General features: G+C 43.3%; 3 protein-coding genes across 5 annotated transcripts; 2 read left to right on the forward strand and 1 right to left on the reverse strand.

Annotated features, from left to right (window-relative positions):
• Positions 1-217: 217 nt before the first annotated feature.
• Positions 218-3,547, reverse strand: LOC136475226 (probable prolyl 4-hydroxylase 3). Its single transcript, XM_066472778.1, has 7 exons — positions 3,134-3,547; positions 2,899-2,980; positions 1,875-2,070; positions 1,430-1,559; positions 1,142-1,329; positions 850-950; positions 218-590 (listed from the first exon to the last, which is right to left on the reverse strand). Exons 1-6 carry the CDS (start codon positions 3,385-3,387, stop codon positions 877-879), a joined length of 924 nt encoding a protein of 307 aa, XP_066328875.1. The 5' UTR covers positions 3,388-3,547; the 3' UTR covers positions 218-590; positions 850-876.
• Positions 3,548-5,535: 1,988 nt separating this feature from the next.
• Positions 5,536-13,525, forward strand: LOC136475227 (plant intracellular Ras-group-related LRR protein 6). 3 transcript variants are annotated; one of them, XR_010763126.1, is made up of 21 exons: positions 5,536-5,726; positions 6,414-6,477; positions 6,568-6,704; positions 6,787-6,873; positions 7,132-7,207; positions 7,352-7,426; positions 7,505-7,574; positions 7,660-7,737; positions 7,828-7,888; positions 7,990-8,068; positions 8,702-8,792; positions 9,033-9,093; positions 9,185-9,255; positions 9,373-9,446; positions 9,556-9,693; positions 9,781-9,885; positions 10,141-10,265; positions 10,341-10,437; positions 10,575-10,664; positions 12,835-12,909; positions 13,081-13,135. XR_010763126.1 is itself a non-coding variant. In XM_066472779.1 (21 exons), exons 1-21 carry the CDS (start codon positions 5,662-5,664, stop codon positions 13,435-13,437), a joined length of 1,761 nt encoding a protein of 586 aa, XP_066328876.1. In that variant the 5' UTR covers positions 5,536-5,661; the 3' UTR covers positions 13,438-13,525. The 3 variants fall into 3 exon arrangements, 2 of the variants coding, with proteins under 2 accessions (XP_066328876.1, XP_066328877.1); XM_066472779.1 differs by lacking the exon at positions 10,575-10,664 and adding an exon at positions 13,362-13,525 and having other exon boundaries at positions 13,081-13,136; XM_066472780.1 differs by lacking the exon at positions 10,575-10,664 and adding an exon at positions 13,362-13,525 and having other exon boundaries at positions 9,379-9,446; positions 13,081-13,136.
• Positions 13,526-15,119: 1,594 nt separating this feature from the next.
• Positions 15,120-18,405, forward strand: LOC136478400 (uncharacterized). Its single transcript, XM_066476846.1, has 2 exons — positions 15,120-17,136; positions 18,069-18,405. The coding sequence occupies exons 1-2, from the start codon at positions 15,835-15,837 to the stop codon at positions 18,123-18,125; spliced, it is 1,359 nt and encodes a 452-aa protein (XP_066332943.1). The 5' UTR covers positions 15,120-15,834; the 3' UTR covers positions 18,126-18,405.
• The last annotated feature ends 472 nt before the right edge of the window (positions 18,406-18,877 follow it).

Here is an 18,877-nt window from a genome sequence, read left to right on the forward strand (position 1 = left end):
CCGTATCATATTGTGAATTATTTACTGCTGACTGGTTTGGTATGAGAGAAAAATACTATTCCCGACTAGAAATTTACGTTCCAGAGGAAAATTAAACACTTGTGTAATTCTGCAGCAGATCCTTAGGATCAGTACAACACCTGCAGCTGAGTTCCAGCACCATTAATCAAGCCACCACCGACAGGGAGACAACTTCAACAGCAATACAGCACTCATGTACCAGATGTGACTCTAGGCCTCATTATTCATTAGTACCAAAGCTTATAAGTACCATAGTAATACAGCATTCATGTACTAATATTAGGGGTATGGCACAAAAACAAAATCTCAAACTCTATGCCCCCAGACACTACACCAATCCTCTATAGTTGGGGTACTGCAAGGGAAGAAAAAGAAATGAAAAGATAAAAGCCAAGTCAGCAAGGATCAGCCCCAAAAAATTCTGCAGGGACGAGCAAGGCCCCTGCTTATTGGCCCCTATTATCTCCCCTCCAACAAAGGAGCAAAGAATACAGCTTCAGCGGGTTCTGTAAAGCATACATGAGTGTCAATCCCGTAGAGAGCCCCAAGTCACATGCATAGAGATCCATCTGCAGGAGAAAGTACAGCGCCAAATTAGTTTTAACAATTCTTCAAGCAAAACCTTCACATGATCAAGGTTCTGTATTCCTTGCAAACAAATCAAGCAGCGCGGTTGGGTTTTATATAGATCAATCTCTAAGTGCAAAGATAATTGGAGCCAGGTGCCAAGTTAGTTCAAAGCTCAAAGCCACATGTGTGCCAAGACTAAATACATGTTGCTAAAATAGCACAAGTAACACCTTACAAACCCAATCCAACAGCATATACCTTTTTGTATGTTCGACTCTTCAAGCCTCAAGCTTTGTACTCATGGATATGCATCCACTTGGTTGACGACCATTTATTTCCTCTAATCACAGGACAACCCCCTGCAACAACGACGGGATATAAATAAAACTGCATATAACATATGAAAAGCTGGAGGGCCAATATCTTTCCACAGGGAAAATGGAACAAGGCTACAAGGGCTTCATAATGAAAAGGTGGAATATCTTCAGACCTTTTCATAACATTGAAGAAAAAATAAGTAACAAAAACAACAGACGGCTATTGAACTAACCATGCAAACTTAATGGGTCCAGAGTGGCATCTGGTTTCATGCTCCAGAAAAGAAGTGCATCTCCCATCTTTGGTTTGACAGAAAGGCCTCTTTTGGCACACTCTGAAAGCTCATTGTACCATGGTAAAGAACTGGCGTTCACATTTGCATCAGGGAAAATAGTCTCACCCCCTTCTTCAACATCTGATCTGTACCCATTAAAAATAATATATAAGAAAAATACTGCAAACTCAATTAACACTATAAAAAAAAATCTAACAAGAAAATAATGTATAAATATATACTTACAGATACATCAGAAGAGTAGCCATCCTCTGACCACCATTCTTGGTGTTGAACTCATCAAGAAAATAATCAAAGTGAGGCTCATACTTCTGCCCGACTTCATAATGCAGCACTTGGAGTCCCTCACCATGATCTGTAAGGCAGCATATATTAATATGATTCAACAGGATAATACATCCTTTAAATGATCAAAGCAAAAAGAGAGAACGAGTTGGAGACACATAGCTAGACTGCATTTCATGATGGTAACATGCTAACAAAACTCAGTTTCGTGTCATTGGGTGTAATGTTATTCCTAACAAACAACTAAGAATGCACATATAATATAACCATCAAATTGCGCTATGTGCTATACGTTTTAATTTATCATTTTTAAGAGCACGCTAAGCACAGATCTTGCTTGTGAAAATATAGCCGTACACTAAATATACTCATAAAAATCACACACCTACAGGTATGAAGGTGTAGTCTGCTATCCTCTTTTCAATTGCTCGAATAACCTTGTCTCTTCCTCTTTGAAGAAACATGCCTGAACTTGTCCGGACCCTGCTATCCTTGCTTTTACCGGTAGTGCTGTCGACAACTGTTGATTTTACCATGTGAGGCTTGGCCAATCCAATTAGGTACTCGCACTCTTCCTTAGACTAAGAAAAAGAACAAAGTATCAGCAAACAGTGTAGTCAGATAATCATTGACATTGGGCGGGGAGAAGCAGTTATAGATTGTACAGTATGCATAACTATGAAAAACTGAACACATACATAACATCTGAGATCTCTTTCCTAAGTAGACTGGACATATGGAATTGCATAACCAACCAGGTCAACCTAAACACGGTATTTATGAAGTCAGGTGTACTCGCATTTCAATGATGGTGATACACAACAAGCAGCAAAAGAATATATCAGCAACAGACCATGCATGTGGCTCTTCCATCCATAGGCAATTTGGTCCCTATCTAGAACCACCAGCAACATATATGCCACAGGGAACTAGTCAACAAGACAAGTCTTCCACTGCATTTAATATTGTTTAGTTTAAGATGGCTCATAGAGTAACACAGACAGCACTAGTTTGCCCAATTTACATCCCAATTGTCTCATATTTCAGCTAATAATACACCACAAAATAGAGTTGAGCTATGATAAAATGAAGGCCTAATACGAGAAGTCTAGGCTAGAGTTTATGTTTCACTAAAATGCAACTGACACCACCCCCACCCCCCACCAAAAAAAAAAAAAACGGACGACGAAATAAAACTGGAATGCAGTACACACAATTGCTAAGTTCATGGTGAAGGCATAAGATGAGCACCATTATTGTATTCCCAGATCCAACTGTACTACCACAAAGCTCATGATTCAATCCATCTCGGTCATGAGAATCAGATGACCGTGAAGAACTTTACACAGAAGAGCAAGCATGCACAGACAGAGAGACCGCGGCGGTGGCATTGGCATTGCATTGCTTACCAGGAAGTTGTGGTAGACGAAAGCCCTGGGCTCCCACGAGATGACCTCGGTCCACTGCGCGCCGCGCTCTCCCAGCCCCTCCCTGCTCGCAACCAACCGACCAACAGCAGCGACGATCAGGATCAGCAGCGGATCGAGCCAAATCTGAACGAGCGACAGCAGGTGGGGAAGGAAATGCGGGGGCCGAAACGAAACCCCCGGTGGAGGTGGAAGGATCACATCAGTCGTGACTCACCCCAGGTCGCGGCGGGCGCGGGGGCGCGCGGGTCGGGCGTCGGCGGACTCGGTCTCCCCTCCGGCGGCGGTAGTGGCGGCGTTGGGCGCGGACACGGGGAGCGAGAAGACGCCGAAGGCGATGAGCGCGAGGAGGGCAGCGGAGACGAGGAGCAGCGCGGTGAGCGCGACGGCGTACGGCGAGGCGCGGCCGCCGCGGGTCGGGAAGACGCGCGGCGGGCGGATCCCCCGCATGAGCGGCCGCGACGGCGCCATGGTGCGGGCGGGCGGGCGGGTGGATCTCCCGCGCGGGATGTCAGGTGGGGAGGGGGGATGGAGGGAACGGAGCCTAGAGCGAGACGGACGGTCGGGGCGGCGTCGCGGACGGGTCGCTTTCTGGCCCCTCCCTCCGCGTCGTTTTCTTGGCGGCGAAGGGCGGGGCGGTGCAGTCGTCTCTCTCGTGTAGTCGCACTCGTCCGTGCCCGTGCGCGCTGGAGATGGAATTCGGTCGTCGCAACCCGACCCGAGCCGCGGATTTGTTGCTTGCCAAATGCCAAAACCGGGGGCGCCGCGCCACCGCCGTTCAGGTAAATCAGGTGGCGACTGCTCCTCTGCCTGCACTCTACCGAGCGCCACTGACAGCTTTGCTGCCGTTGTCATGCCATGAAACAAAACCGTTTTTTTTTTGCGACAACCATTAAACAAAACCGTTTTGACATAACCAATTGTTTTTTTTGAACATAGTCATATTTGTTATGTCAAATAACTACTTATTTGGATACATACGACTAGTTATTAGTTGGGGTTGGGGCTACATTAACTCAGCAACTAGTTGAATCTAAAAAAATTAGTCCTCCTATTTAGATACATAAAAGCTAATTTTAACTATTTTTTAGGTACCTATCAATTAGCCCTCGTATCCAAACAGGCCCTAAGGCACCGTCTGTATCTCATTGTCGGAAGTTTAGCTACTAAATTTTAGACCATTTTAGCTCTTACTCCCTCCATCCAAAATTATAAGACGTTTGACTTTTTTTACTCTAAGTTTGACCACTCGTCTTATTCAAAAAATTTATGCAGACATAGTCAAATTTAAGTCATTTTTGAAGCGCTTTTATTAGTAAACCAAGCCACAACAAAAAAGTGATATTTTGCATAATTTTTTAAATAAGACGAGTGGTTAAACTTGGTGTCAAAAAAAGTCAAACGTCTTATAATTTAGGATGGATTGAGTATGATCCAAAACCTAAGGTTTAAAGTACTGTATAAAGTTTAGCCAACAATAAAAAAAACTTTAGATTACACAAATGAGATAAAAAGTGGTCTAAACTTTTAGTCTCCAGCTTTATTAGACAACTAAATTTAGATCATGGAATCCAAACACAGGAGCTATTTTTTTTAAAAAAAAATTGTGCAGTCACACACGTTTACTATTAAAAAGCAAAGTTTCAGATAGCCTATGCAATATCGCATCTTACAATAGTGCCATTTTAGTGTTTTTTTACTGGTATATGAATCATATTGATATCAATGAAAATTATTGAGGCCTTTAATTTAATTATTTTTAGCTTTTTATTACTGAGCTTTTGCGGCTCCACAATTATATATGAAAACAATTATGGCTTCACATTTTTGTAGATAGAAACACTCCTCCGCACAAGACCATTTGGTGCGGCTTTGCACGCGGAGCCAGAGCGAAGCCGGGTGTGAGAGTCACACCAAACCAACTCATTCTACAAATATAGAAACTCTCACACACACGCAACCCCGCCTAAACTCTGTTGCATGCACATGCTCTATAACAATACTAATACTATGGCTGATGATATAACACTAGGCCCGCTCAATACGTAGTTTTTGGATTATGTTTGCCAAATATATCACATAATTCTTCCTAATTTATTTTTAGGAGTTGAAAAACACTATAGTTTTAGAAAGAAAATATTAGAAACCCTCGGAGATGCCCTAAAGTGTTTTAAGACAAAAGCGGAAATGAAAAGAGAGAATGTTAGTTCCTCTTTTCTCTATGCTGGGAGGGAGAATTATGCAAATTTTGCTTCTTTTATTGATTCTGACTCACTTTCTTCACATTTCCATCACCATATCCTCTTTTTAGAATAAGAAACCACACCACAAGCAAAACGCATAGACGACCAATTGTTGCGCTAGTGCGCTATATAATATATAATACGGATAATTGATGATATGAAGAAGGAGATCAGCTGCATTTGATTTTGAGAAAAAAAATGATGAGGAGATGGAATCTGTCGATGGAAATTAATTACAAAAATAATAATAAAAAATTGGCGGGGGATCAGCTGGCAGCTGCATTGCGTTGGGCTGTGTGACAAGGCCCAGCCCAAGACAAAACTCTCCCTCGTCTTCTTTCCAGCTTCAGCTCCACAGCGGGCAGGTGAAAACAAAAGAAACGTGGATCTGAATCAAGTCGCTGCTCTCTGCCCCTGCCCGCGCCTCCTTCTCCACCCTTCCCCTCAAGCTCTCATCAATGGCGATCTGAATCAACCAAGCCATCTGGAAGCTTCCAGTCCCATGGAGCGGATCCTCAAGTCCGCCAGGGAGTCGGGTTCCCTCAACCTTTCCAATCGCTCCCTCAGGTCCGTCACCATCACGTCCAAATCTCACCTCTCCCACCTCGTCTCTATCTACAGCGTCCTCCTTCAGATTTCACCTAGATCACATCAAGTCCATTCGGACGGACCGCCTCCACCTCTCGTGCCCGCCAATGTCGCCTAGCTAGCTTCTCTGCTTCTGGTCTTCCCGGTTCTGGCGTGCCGGGGGATCGCGTGCTGACATTACATTTCGGCCTTCTTCGTGTGCGCGTATATCAAATCAAATCAAATCAGCGCTCTATGTATCTGCTGTTGCTGGCCTCTGTTCAGCTTGACTCAACTCTAAGCTCCAGTTTGATGACAGTTAGCACTATTTCATGCCATGTGAGGGTAAAATGTGAACGCTTCCCAAAATTGTTTACAGCTTCATACTTGCAACCCCAGCCGACAGAACATCATGGAAAACAGTGGTCCACCACACTTATGATTTCATCTCTTCAACAAATATCCAGACATTCTGTCAGGGGTGGGGTGGCCTCGGAGCTAGCACTACTTCTTTCCTTTTACCCTCACTCACATAGTCACATTCTAACTATGGAGCTTGTTGCTAAATACGAGTCGTACCTAAAACATACACATTCCATCCTTCACTTCTGTTATAGCTAGCTGGTTAGTCACTGCGTGCGTCTCTCACAGTACTTCTGCCTGTTCCTTTTCCACCTTGCCCTGCAGGGAGATACCCAAGGAGGTGTACAACAACTTGGACACGGGCAGCCAGGATGAGAAATGGTGGGAGGTAACATGCTCATTACCTACCACTACACGCTAATATACACGCCTACAAGTGATGATAAGTAAGTAATCAGATCATGCGTGCAATTTTCAGGGAGTGGACCTCCAAAAGCTCATCCTGGCTCACAATAACCTTGAGGTGTTAAGAGAAGACCTTAGAAACCTGTCTTCACTTGTTGTTTTAAATATAAGCCACAACAAGATATCTTCCCTTCCAGCAGCTATCGGAGAGTATGCACCTTGTATTTGTTGACGAATTCCACTCATACATATAGTGCCACAGTGATTTTGGTAATCCTTTTTTTTCTTGCAGTCTTCCGTTGCTAAAATCACTGGACATATCTTTCAATCAAATAAACACTCTGCCCGAAGAGATTGGCCTGGCTACTTCTTTAGTCAAGTAAGCCTATATGTACTTTTTGTGTAGTTCAGTTAATTTACTCTCATTTTATACTGCATTGTTACGCAGTTTCACGTTCTTTTGGCATGTTTCTGCAGTCATCTTTCCTACCCTCTAGTTTAGATCTCCGTAGTCTGCCTTTTTTTTACTGCTCCACCATGTTTGTGTCTCACAAAGTGTACAGCAGCTGTTGATTAGCACATCATGTGAAGAGTAGAAGCAATGTGTGATGCTTAATATTCATGTATTTTATGCCAGGGTTGATTTCTCAAATAATTGCCTTACTGACATTCCATCTAGCCTTGCCAAATGCCCGGACTTGTCCGAACTCAAGGTAAGTTGCATTGGATGTATTCTTACTTTTTGACATATAGTTATCTGGTTTCTTGGTCTTGCACTTGATGGCTTTCCAATTTATCACTTCCCTGTTTACTTTCTAGTTTAGACACGCACAAAATAATGTATGCATCGTGTACAGGCGTCAAACAACAACATATCCAGAATACCAGATGTACTTGCTGGCTGTTCCAAGTTAAGTAAATTGGATCTAGAGGTAAGAACTAATAGAATGCTAAAGCTATTACTTTGTTGTTCCAGTTGCCTGTTGAAACTCAAGTGCACAACTTATCAGGGTAACAAGCTTGTGACGCTTTCTGAAAACATGTTTGTCTCATGGACAATGCTCACAGAGTTGAATCTCGGTATGAAAAGTAACATAAGATCCGTTGAATTTATGTGATTCATTTGAGTTTTGCTTGCATTTAACTAACTTTTAGCTTGTTACAGCAAAAAATCTGCTTACAGCCATCCCAGGTAGTGTTGGAGCACTTCCAAAACTAATCCGCCTAGACATGCATCAGAATAGTGAGTTTATCTACCCATGTTGTCACATGTGCATGCTCTGCATTTTTACTCTTTCACTAGCACTGATGGATTTCTACCTTTCTGTGTCAGAAATAACATCAATTCCTCCTTCCATAAAGGGTTGCTCTTCACTAGCCGAGTTCTATATGGGGTTTGTTCTCTACTCACAACTCAGGACATATTCACCTTTTTTTTCTTTCTGTGCATTTATTTTTCTGTGATGTAAATTCATCTTTTCTGTTTGTGTTCCAGAAATAACTTATTGTCTTCAATACCAGCTGATATTGGCACATTATCAAAATTAGGCATACTTGATCTCCATTCTAATCAGGTTCTACCCATCTTTTCCATGGCCAAACTGTCAATTTTATATTATCATCATTTCCCTAGACCCTTACACATTTATCCTGCATCATTTAAACAAAAAAGAAGACACTGTCGAGAAAAGCTTCTAGTTCCTTGGCTGGGAATATCTAGCATTTATTTGGAATTGCAAGCAGCGAATAGTGGTGCGATAGATGCTTGGGCCTTTTCATACATAATAATTTATCTTTCCTGTTACAATTTTACCCCGAATAGGCTTACTAGCCTAATCCTGTCAACTGTTTTAGTAGGCTTTTTTTTGTGGTGGTGGTGGTGGGGGTGGGGTAGAATATCCTTTGAGATCTTGTTAGTTAGGACACATACATGATACATCTTCAAATGAATTTGTAGAGCACAATCATTCAGAATAACTTTAGTTATATTGTTGCTTCCTGCCACTTGATGATGGTTTTCACAACAAACTTATTTGTTAAAACTTTGGATGACTTCAAACAATTAAGTTATTTGTCAAAAGCGCCATATGTATGACAATAACAATGTAGCCTTAGTCCCAAGTAAGTTGTGGTAGGCTACTGTTTATTTGGGTTTAGGAGTATCCAGCAACAAACCCAATGCCTGATGAATTTTCTCCTGTTACCAGCTAAAGGAGTATCCAGTTGGAGCCTGCAACCTCAAATTATCTTTCCTCGATCTATCAAATAACTCATTATCTGGTCTACCAGCTGAACTAGGTTCGTTCTACTCTGCACTATGCTGCTATTTGTCTGCTTTGTTTGGAATCACTATGCATTGGTCTGCTTGTTTGCCTAGGCATATGTTATGCATTCCTCTCTGTCTGTTTTTATGTATTTAACAGATCGTAGATCTGAATTCTTGCATGAGTGATAAGTGTATGCTTTGGCCTTTAAGAACCTTGCATAGTTTGTGTTACTGCCTTACTGAAAATTCTGACAATCCATGCGCAACTCAAGGTAAAATGAATACCCTAAGAAAGCTTCTGCTTACTGGAAATCCTATGAGGACACTTAGGAGGTATGTATTATCCCTGTTTCTCCTACCGTTTCTTAAACTATTTGTCAGGGAGCTCTATGGAGCTGCCAAAGTTAATATATTGTGTTCCCAGTTCATTGGTTTCTGGACCAACAACAACATTGCTGAAGTATCTGCGCAGCCGGCTTTCATCTGATGAGGAAGGTAATTGAGAAGGCTAAGTCAACATGCATGCATTTGATCTTTGATGGCAACATTTTATATTAGATTGTCTGGATTTGAGAATCATTGCCATGATCCTTAAACCTATTTCCTGCGCAGCATCAGGATCCGGAAGCACCCCGACTAAAGATGACCAAATTGCTGCAGCAAGGCGATTGTCCTTATCTTCAAAGGTGTGTTTTTAATTTTTCAAAATATTTGTGGTGTCATAAGAAAGTTCTCCCTTTCCTTTTCCTTTTCTTCTCCTTAAATGAATTGGTTCCCACATTGCTGCTGTATCAGGAACTGGACTTGAGTGGTCTTGGCGCGACCAGTGTACCAGCTGCGGCATGGGAGACAAGTGATGTGGTAAAACTGGATCTTTCTAAAAATTCAATAGAAGATCTACCAAATGAGTTGTCATTATGCTCATCACTTCAAGTAAGTTCCTTAGAATGGAAATATCGTCATATTTTTTATTATTATCAAGCTCAACATGAATATTTAGCGTTTGCCCTTTTTTTTCAGTCCTTAGTTTTGTCTAATAACAAGATAAAAAGGTGGCCTCGCACAGTGGTTTCCTCCCTTACCAGTTTGTCTTCCTTAAAGCTGGACAATAACCCCTTGGTAGAGGTAATATAACAATTACATCTCTTTGTATCATTTGTCTTATGGCATATATTTGGCAAACAGAAGAATCTCAATTTGTCAAGTCTTATGGCCAATGTTGATTATTGGAGCTTGACCAAATGTTGATAGTACAAAATGAAAGCAGTATTAACTTTGAGAGAGCACAAAGAGAATATTCTTGAAATATTACGTGCAAATATATGGTAAATATCCAGCATTTCATTACACAATATCATAACACACTTGCTTTTCTTGTAGATATCATCCATTGATCTTGCGTCTCTGTCCAAACTGGAAGTACTTGATCTAAGTGGCAATGCTTCAGCACTTCCTGAACCTTCTGCAGTTTCCGCATTACCACAGCTGCAGGAGCTCTACCTAAGGTTGGAACATATGCACAGCCTCTAAACTACAACTATTAGAAGAAAGCTTATTTCTCTTTCTCTATCTGTTGGCAGACGAATGAAACTCCATGAATTTCCTAATGGTTTGTTGGGCTTAAAACAGCTTCGGATTCTTGACCTAAGTCAGAATAACCTTACAACTGTGCCGGAGGTAATTATTAGGATTTCTCTGCAAGCAAGGGAGTTTGCTAGTTTTAATAAAATTTCCTTTGGTTTCATGATATGTTTTGAAGATAAAATTTATATTTACAAATGTTGTAAGCAGCTGATACGGACACAATCTTTCAGTTGAATGACTCTTTTGATGACACCAATAGGCGCTTTGTGCGGAGAATCAAGAATCTGAGATCAGAGAAGCGTTGAAAAGGATGAAAGGAGGTAAGGCAATGGGACCAGATAGTATCCCAATCGAGGTGTGAAGATGCCTCGGGGACATAGCTATAGTATAGCTAACCAAGCTGTTCAACCATATTTTTCGATCGAACAAGATGCCTGACGAGTGGAAGAGAAGTATATTGGTACCGATCTACAAGAATAAAGGGGATATTCAAAGTTGTACTAATTACCGGGGAATTAAGTTGATGAGCCATACTGTGATGCTATGGGAGAGAGTTATCGAGCATCGCTTGAGAGCAATAACGCGGGTCTCTATGAACCAATTTGGTTTCATGCCTGGAAGGTCAACCATGGAAGCCATTTTCTTAATAAGATAAGTTATAGAGCGGTACAGGGAGAAGAAGGATCTACACATGGTTTTTATTGACTTAGAGAAGGCTTATGATAAAATACCAAGGAATGTTATGTGGTGGGCTTTGGACAAACATAAAGTCCCAACGAAGTACGTCGGGCTCATTAAGGACATGTACAACAATGTTGTGACTAGTGTTCGAACAACTGATGGAGACACGGATGACTTCCCGATTAGGATAGGACTACATCAAGTGTCAGCTTTGAGCCCTTATCTGTTTGCCTTAGTGATGGATGAGGTCACAAGGGGACATCCCTTGTGTATGCTTTTCGCGGACGATGTAGTGCTAGTTGATGAAAGCTGGACACGAGTGAATCAGAAACTGGAGTTATGGCGGGAGACTTTAGAGTCCAAAGGTTTTAGACTCAGTAGAATTAAAACTGAGTATATGAGATATGACTTCGGCACTACTACTCGGGAGAAGGAAGATATTAGTTTGGAAGGTCAAGTAGTGTCTAGGAAGGATACCTTTCGATATTTAGGATCAATGCTACAGAGAGACGGGGATATTGATGAAGATGTTAGCCATAGACAAAGCAGGGTGGATGAAGTGGCGCCAAGCATCTGGTGTCCTATGTGACAAAAGGGTACCACAGAAGCTAAAAGGCAAGTTTTATAGGACGGCGATTAACCTGCTATGTTGTATGGTGCAGAATGTTGGTCTACGAAAAGACGACATGTTCAACAGATAAGTGTCGCGGAAATGCGTATGTTGCGTTGGATTTGCGGTCATACGAGAAGGGATCGAGTTCGGAACGATGATGTACGTGATAGATTAGGGGTAGCACCAATTGAAGAAAAGCTTGTCCAACACCGGTTGAGATGGTTTGGACGTGTCCAACGGAGACCTCCAGAGACACCGGTGCGTAGTGGAATCCTAAGCCAGGATAGTAACGTGAAGAGAGACAAATGAAGACCGAAGTTGACTTGGGTAGAGGCAATAAGCGCGTGTTTAGTTTGAGAAAGTTGGAATTTTGAGCTACTTTAGCACTTTCGTTTTTATTTGGCAAATAGTATTCAAACATGGACTAATTAGGCTCAAAACGTTCGTCTCGCAATTTCCCACCAAACTGTGCAATTAGTTTTTTTTTCGTCTATATTTAATGCTCCATGCAAGAAGGGATCGAGTTCGGAACGATGATATACGTGAGAGATTAGGGGTAGCGCCAATTGAAGAAAAGCTTGTCCAACACCGGTTGAGATGGTTTGGACATGTGCAACGGAGACCTCCAGATGCACCGGTGCGTAGTGGAATCCTAAGTCAGGATAGTAACGTGAAGAGAGGCAGAGGAAGACCAAAGTTGACTTGGGTAGAGGCAATAAAAGGAGACTTGAATGGATGGAATATACCCAAAGACTTAGCCTTAGATAGGAGTGCTTGGAAGACAACTATTCACGTGCCTGAACCTTGATTGCTTCTGTTGGGTTTCAACTCTAGCCTACCCCAACTTGTTTGGGACTTAAAGGCTTTGTTGTTGTTGTTGCTACATTTAATGCTCTATGCACGGGCCGCAAACATTCGATGTGATGGGTACTGTAGCACTTTTTGGGATTTTGTGTTCTAACTAAACACGCGCTAAAAGAAGACTTAAAAGGATGGAATATACTCAAAGACTTAGCCTTAGATAGGAGTGCTTGTAAAACAGCTATTCACGTGCTTGAACTTTGATGGCTTCTCCTGTGTTTCAACTCTAGCCTACCCTAACTTGTTTGGAACTTACAGGCTTTGTTGTTGTTGTAAGCCGCTGATAGTGGTGCCTTCCGATTTCTGTATATGCTGACTAAACTGCACATAAACAGGGCATCAAGAATTTCACTGCTCTCATTGAGCTTGATCTGTCAGACAACAATATAACAGCACTCCCAGCAGAGCTGGTATGTTTTTTCCCCCCTCATTTTTAGTCTTCTATTTCATGTATCTTCTTAGTATCTATTTCCGCACACTGTTCTATAATATAGATGTTATGGACAACTCTTCCTGATCATGAGTTGTATTTGTTTCTCAATCTAGCTGGATCTTGTATTTATGGATGCTTGTCTCTGCAGGGATTACTTGAAGCTAATTTGCAAGTGTTGAAACTGGATGGAAATCCACTAAGAAGGTAAAAATGTAACCTCGAGCTGTGATTTGATGATACCTGTGTTAATAAAGGAATCCGGGATGTAGCCGTATGGTTCTACCAAAAATTACAGAAACACACATAATAGCCATATGATTGTTGGTGCTATGTGATAAATCCTTGGAACAAAAAAACGAAATAAAAGGGAAAGATATAGTTGACAGACACTTTACAATATGCTTAGCCGCCTGTTGCTTTCTTGTGCAGCATAAGACGAACTCTGTTGGAGCGAGGAACGAAAGCAATTCTCAAGTACCTCAAAGAAAAATTGCCTGCTGAATAATATTTATAGAACAAATTATTGTTGGAGTCATGCAATAAAATGTTTTTTTGGCCACTGTATCTTGTATGATTCCTTTTCAATTTTCTGTACTGAATTTTTTTTTTTTTGGGGGGGGGGGGGGGGGGGGGGGGGGGGGGGGATCTGGATCTTGTGTGAGAAAGGAGCTTTGTGATCGTTTGTGTTTGCATCCTCCGTTCGATATACTGGATATTATCCACATGTTTGTATTGGAACAACAATATATGAACAATAAGATGCAACAGAAGTGCTTCAAACACATCCCAGAGAGAAAGTATCCACCGTTGGATCAGGCACGGTCAAATCACTGCTGATTCATCATTTATAGATCGTCACCGACCGCACCAGCCATCGGAATTTGGAAAAGGTTTCACGTCAGAATCATCTTTTGACAAATTTCACTCTAAAATTTTGAGCAGATTTCATGTGAAACACAAACCTTTCGTGTAGACAAAATAGATATACACGATTTTCTGATTCATAGTATAAGTCATGCAGAAGCACCAACTTCATAAGCACGCTCGGCGATCAACAAAACTCACAGCAATTGCGTGGGACAAAACGGCAATGCCTGTCCTGTATTTTACAGGCGCACATCTATCCACCCACCATAAGCCAATCTCATTAGCTCATAAATGCTAGATATCAAACTCACCCAAAAAAATAATGTATTCCCAGTTAAGACATTTGTACAGAAACAATTTCTTTGGGCTGTACCCACAAAAAATGTAAACAAAAAAAAATGAGTGAGACGTGAAGGAAGAAGAGAACAAAGTGTTAGTTTCGTATCCAAGCCTGGCTGTATGCAGTCTCATCCTGCCGAGTGCCACATCTTATGCCATCAAGTGAATTTTCCATTATTTTTGGATGTACAAATAGCAAGAATTAAAAGTGTGAATTTGTCATTATTTTTGAATGTACAGAATAGCAAAAATTACGCAAATTGGCAAAAATGCCAACTTGTGGCCGTTTGACTGCGCTTCTTGGATGGAGAGTAGGGAGGCTCGCCGCCGTTGCAGCTGCCTCGCCTGCGCACGGTGTTCTTTAGATGTGCCGTGAGGAGGGAGCAGAGAGAATGAATGGAGGGAGAGAGAGATGACGAGTCCGGAGGGGATGCGCCAGTGATGGATGCTAACGTCTTGTTTGGATGCGCATGTATCATCTTAATCCATATGTGTTGAAGTGGATTAAAGTTGAATTAAACTAACTTCCGGTCTAGTCCACTCCAACACATGTGAATTGAAGTGGATACACATGTATCCAAATAAGTTCCTATTGGGTTAAGGATTGTCGGCGGTGGAGGGTGCCAGGACGGCAGCGCCGGCACGCGCATGCACAAGAGAGATTTCATGCCCCAGACCTAGGTATTTTTCACACTCGTGGATCAACTGGGATCAGGTGGTGATGGTTTTTTTTTTTTTTTTTTCGGCTGATAAGCCGACGGATGCTTTTTTTTTTTTTTTCTGTGAAGAGAAAAATACTGGGCTGATAGGTTCGAGCGACACAGCCTTTACGGGTGTGTTTGGTTGCCAGCCCAACCTGGCCCCTGGCTTCCTTGGGCCAGTTTCTGGCTGTTTGGTTCGTTGGCAAGGGTTCCAGGCCTGGCTACAAGTAGCCACCCATACCGCCGGAGCCTGGCCCAACTGGGATAACTGAATCGGTGATTCTCCTGGAGACAGCCCGAGCCAGCCCTGCGCTCGCTTCCCATCACCGCCCTGCCCCTCACCTACCGCACCCTCTGCTCCTCTGCTCGCCTCGCTCGTCTCCGACGGCCCTCCCCGCGCCATCTCCGGCGCCCCTCCCCGCTCGCCTCCACCACGACGGCCTCGGCGCGGGGTGCCGAAGCTCACCATCTGCTCCTTCGCTCGTCTCCGGCGGCCCTCCCCGCTCGCGCCCCTGCTCCTCCGCCGGAAGAGCACCTCCGCTCCTGCTCCTGCGCGCCATGGGGTGGGGGCCAAGGAAGGTGAAGCTGGTTTCTTCGTCGATCGATTCCTTCCGCCTCCCTCCGGATTCGCTCTGTTCTTGTTCCTCCGCTGTTTCTCGATTGATTGGTTGGCGATTCTGCCCCCGCGCCGCGGATTCGGGGGAATCTGATTCTGCTAACCTGGTTTAGTTTTGCTAGCCAGGCTGGTCTCGTAAACACACCCTATCATGTCCGTCCAAACGATGAAACGAGGCCTGAGGAGGGAGGCCGGGTAAAGAAAACTGGTGTCCAATCCGGAATATGTCTGCGCCCCTTCGCTTAGCTTAACTCCATCCGCACAAAATTCCCCAATTCCTTCCGCCGCTCCGGTCCTAGGGTTCCTTCTCCGCCGCCATCTTCTTCGCAGTTCTTCCTCGACCCGACCGTAGCTTTCCATCAGTTCTCTTCTTTGCGCCATGGCCCCTGCTTGCATCCTGCTCGACCGCACCGTTGCTTTCCGCAGCCATCCCGAAGAGACAGAACCCTTCGATTTAGGAGTAAGAGCAGAGCGCGTGCTCGGCGCGGAAAGAGCGAAGAGCCTGGTTGGCGCCACCACCGCGGAATTACCAAAGCTTCCAAGCCGTGAGGACATCGAAGCATCAATTGCCAAGTACCTGCTGGCCATGACGCCAGATCTGGAGGTCGTCGAACCCCCGGATGTAAGCTGCCTCACCATGCGGCGACCACTCTCATCAGAGCCGATCCCAAATCACGGATGGTCCCTGCCCGACGGTGCTGTGGCCGCCGCCGCTGACAAGAACTTGGTTGTCCTCTACCCCGGCTCGTACCACGCAGCCTACTCGTACAACCGGTGGTACTTGCTCTTGGACCTCGGCACCGACGCATCTTCATCTTCCTCGCTCTCCGCGATCCCCGGTATCCGCTTGGAGTACTCTGATTGTTACAGGACCACCGGCTACGGGGCCGTCATCATGACACGCGAAGGTGGCGCCTTCGTCCTCGCCGAGCTGCTCTTCGACTTCCACCGCCGCGGGCTTCCTGCGCAGGGCATGCTCTGCCTCTGGCAGTCGTCGTTATGCTCGTGGGTCTACAAGCATGGCGAGCTCCCCGCTGAGGTGCACCGCACGTGGAGGACTCACATGTCCTTCCCTGTCCAAAGCAGGAACCAGAACCTCTTCTGCTGGGTCGATCTTCTCCACGGATTGCTACTCTGGGATCTGGGACGACATTGTGAGGTCGACTCATCGGACTGGTTGGACGTGTCTTTTGTTCCGCTGCCCCATGGCTGCTCCATCAGCGATCAACACCCACAAGAATACCGCAACATGGCCTGCGTTGACGGCACCATCAAGTTTCTCAACATGGATGGCTACATGGAGGGTGGCCCAATCTCGCTCGTTACCTATGCCCTGGACCTGGATAAGCCATCCCCTAGCTGGATGGTAGACACCAAGCTGCTTCTAAAAGATCTCTGGAAAGATAAGACATTTATCTCCAAGGATGTGCCACAGATCCCGCCATTGTTCCCTATCCTAAGCACGCTAGAACATGACGTCGTCTACCTTGTCATTCCAGGTGATGTGGAACACGTGGAAGGCTACCTGGTTAGGGGAGTGAAGTTCCTGCTTTCTGTTGACACGTGCAAAACCAGGGTCATCTCTGCCACCCAGCAAAAACACCCAAGAGCATTGGTGAGATGGCGCTACCTCCTCGCCGCCAGTGTTTCCCACTCCCAGTTGGGCTCAAAGTATCACCAAGTACGTACATTCTACCGCTATATACAACACATTTAGTTTTATATCAATTCCAATTGCATCATCGTTTTTATGCTTTTGTGTAGTTGTGCGTTCCTGTTTGCCTACATCCAGTTAGAGTATAGAAAACTAGAAATTTACTGACTCTTTTTTAGGCCCATACATAATGCTCCGTATCACATGATGACATGACAGGCCTATGTGTTTATCAGCAATTATGTTTCGTCTTAACAAATGTCATCTCTCGGGCAGCCTGCTCCCGTGAGCGGTTTTAGTGTTCAACCTAATCACATCATCATCATCATCAACAACAAAGCCTTTTAGTCCCAAGAAAGTTGGGGTAAGCTAGGGTTGAAACCCAACACGAGCCCCTAGTCACAGTTCAACCTAATCAGATCACATGAGGAAAAAGAATTCTCTGACTTGTGTTTGGTGGAGAATTTGGTGTCAGCAGTTACTTTTCACCTGTCATTAAGATTAGATGACTTTCCCTTACATGAATACAGACAAGTGTCTCCATTAAATAGATTCTGGATTCGGATCAGTAGGATCCAATCTCGTGTACCACGTGGGTCACATAACTTCCCAAGTAAAATTTATAACACTGAATTCAAAGCTGTGAGAAGTGCAAGTGTTAGCATATGCTCCTATTTGGGTAGGCCATCTTCATGAAATGCCTTGGATATGACCATGCATGATGCCGTTATTCCTAATTAATCTTAGAAATACTCCACTGTTGAAATGCTTGTGACAAACTACGATATCTATAATTGTCGTCGACGCCCTGTTTCTTCCAAAGTTGTTCCAACTTTTTTTTCTTGAATGAAAGAGCCGTTTATAGTTTGTTCTGCAACCTAACGTTATTTTGTGAGAACACCCTTGAAGTAGGTAGAGAGCTGTTTATTTATATTTTGACAAATATCTGTTTCTGCTAGGGAGCGGTGGAAGCAATTGGGATGGGGGCAAGTGGAAAAAGGATGAAGTTTGAATGACCTCCGCAACAGAATCATGTGAAGTTGAATCCTTTGGATGATCTATCTCTTCCTTGATGTCATATGCAATTAGCATCATTACATGGTCTTTCTTAGCAGCATGGTTGAATGTGTTCTGTTTTTAATAACTATATGACCTGGTCAATATTATCGCTACCTATATTGGATATTAGTAGCTGTGTTGAATGCCTAGTGGTATGTAATATTTACTGGTGGTTGTGTGGCACTTTGGATTCTTGTGCTTGTGGGGATTATCTATGAATCATGTACCAACACCGGTGGCCCTTTTGTACATCCTCCTGTTTTCTGGTTTTTTTATTTTTATTACTGATCATTCATCCTCCCAAAGGTTGATGCATATTCTGTTTTTTGTGTTATCCTTCCATTCTATTTTGCTCATATATTGATTAAAAGCGATCCTGTATGTTTATTTATAATCAAATGGTAGATTTTGATTTTGAATGTGAAATAGTACTTCCTCAGTACCACAAAGAATGCCATTCTCATGTGAAGTCAAACATTTTCTACTTTGAGCAAATATATATAAGAAAATACTGATATAGTGCAGATTGGTATTATTGGCATAACAAACTTATTTGGAGATATATAAATGTTGCTAATATTTTCTATAAATCTTGTAAAATTTAAGAAAATTTGATCAATATGAACTTCATAGCGACATTCTTTTTAGGATAGCGACATTCTATAAGAAAATTTGATCAATATTTACTGATATAGTGCTGTGGAAGTGT

The sequence above is a fragment of the Miscanthus floridulus genome, chromosome 8, assembly GCF_019320115.1.
Source record: "Miscanthus floridulus cultivar M001 chromosome 8, ASM1932011v1, whole genome shotgun sequence".
NCBI classification, from domain to species: domain Eukaryota; kingdom Viridiplantae; phylum Streptophyta; class Magnoliopsida; order Poales; family Poaceae; genus Miscanthus; species Miscanthus floridulus.

Excerpts from the sequence above, each read along its gene's own strand:
- LOC136478400 (XM_066476846.1), top strand. The coding sequence starts at position 15,835 with ATGGCCCCTGCTTGCATCCTGCTCGACCGCACCGTTGCTTTCCGCAGC. Across the intron at positions 17,137-18,068 it reads TGGGCTCAAAGTATCACCAA|GGAGCGGTGGAAGCAATTGG; the intron begins GTACGTACATTC and ends TGTTTCTGCTAG.
- LOC136475226 (XM_066472778.1), bottom strand. The coding sequence starts at position 3,387 with ATGGCGCCGTCGCGGCCGCTCATGCGGGGGATCCGCCCGCCGCGCGTC. Across the intron at positions 1,560-1,874 it reads CTACACCTTCATACCTGTAG|ATCATGGTGAGGGACTCCAA; the intron begins GTGTGTGATTTT and ends GCTGCCTTACAG. Across the intron at positions 951-1,141 it reads GGACCCATTAAGTTTGCATG|GGGGTTGTCCTGTGATTAGA; the intron begins GTTAGTTCAATA and ends TCGTTGTTGCAG.
- LOC136475227 (XM_066472779.1), top strand. The coding sequence starts at position 5,662 with ATGGAGCGGATCCTCAAGTCCGCCAGGGAGTCGGGTTCCCTCAACCTT. Across the intron at positions 5,727-6,413 it reads CTTTCCAATCGCTCCCTCAG|GGAGATACCCAAGGAGGTGT; the intron begins GTCCGTCACCAT and ends CTTGCCCTGCAG. Across the intron at positions 8,793-9,032 it reads TGGTCTACCAGCTGAACTAG|GTAAAATGAATACCCTAAGA; the intron begins GTTCGTTCTACT and ends GCGCAACTCAAG.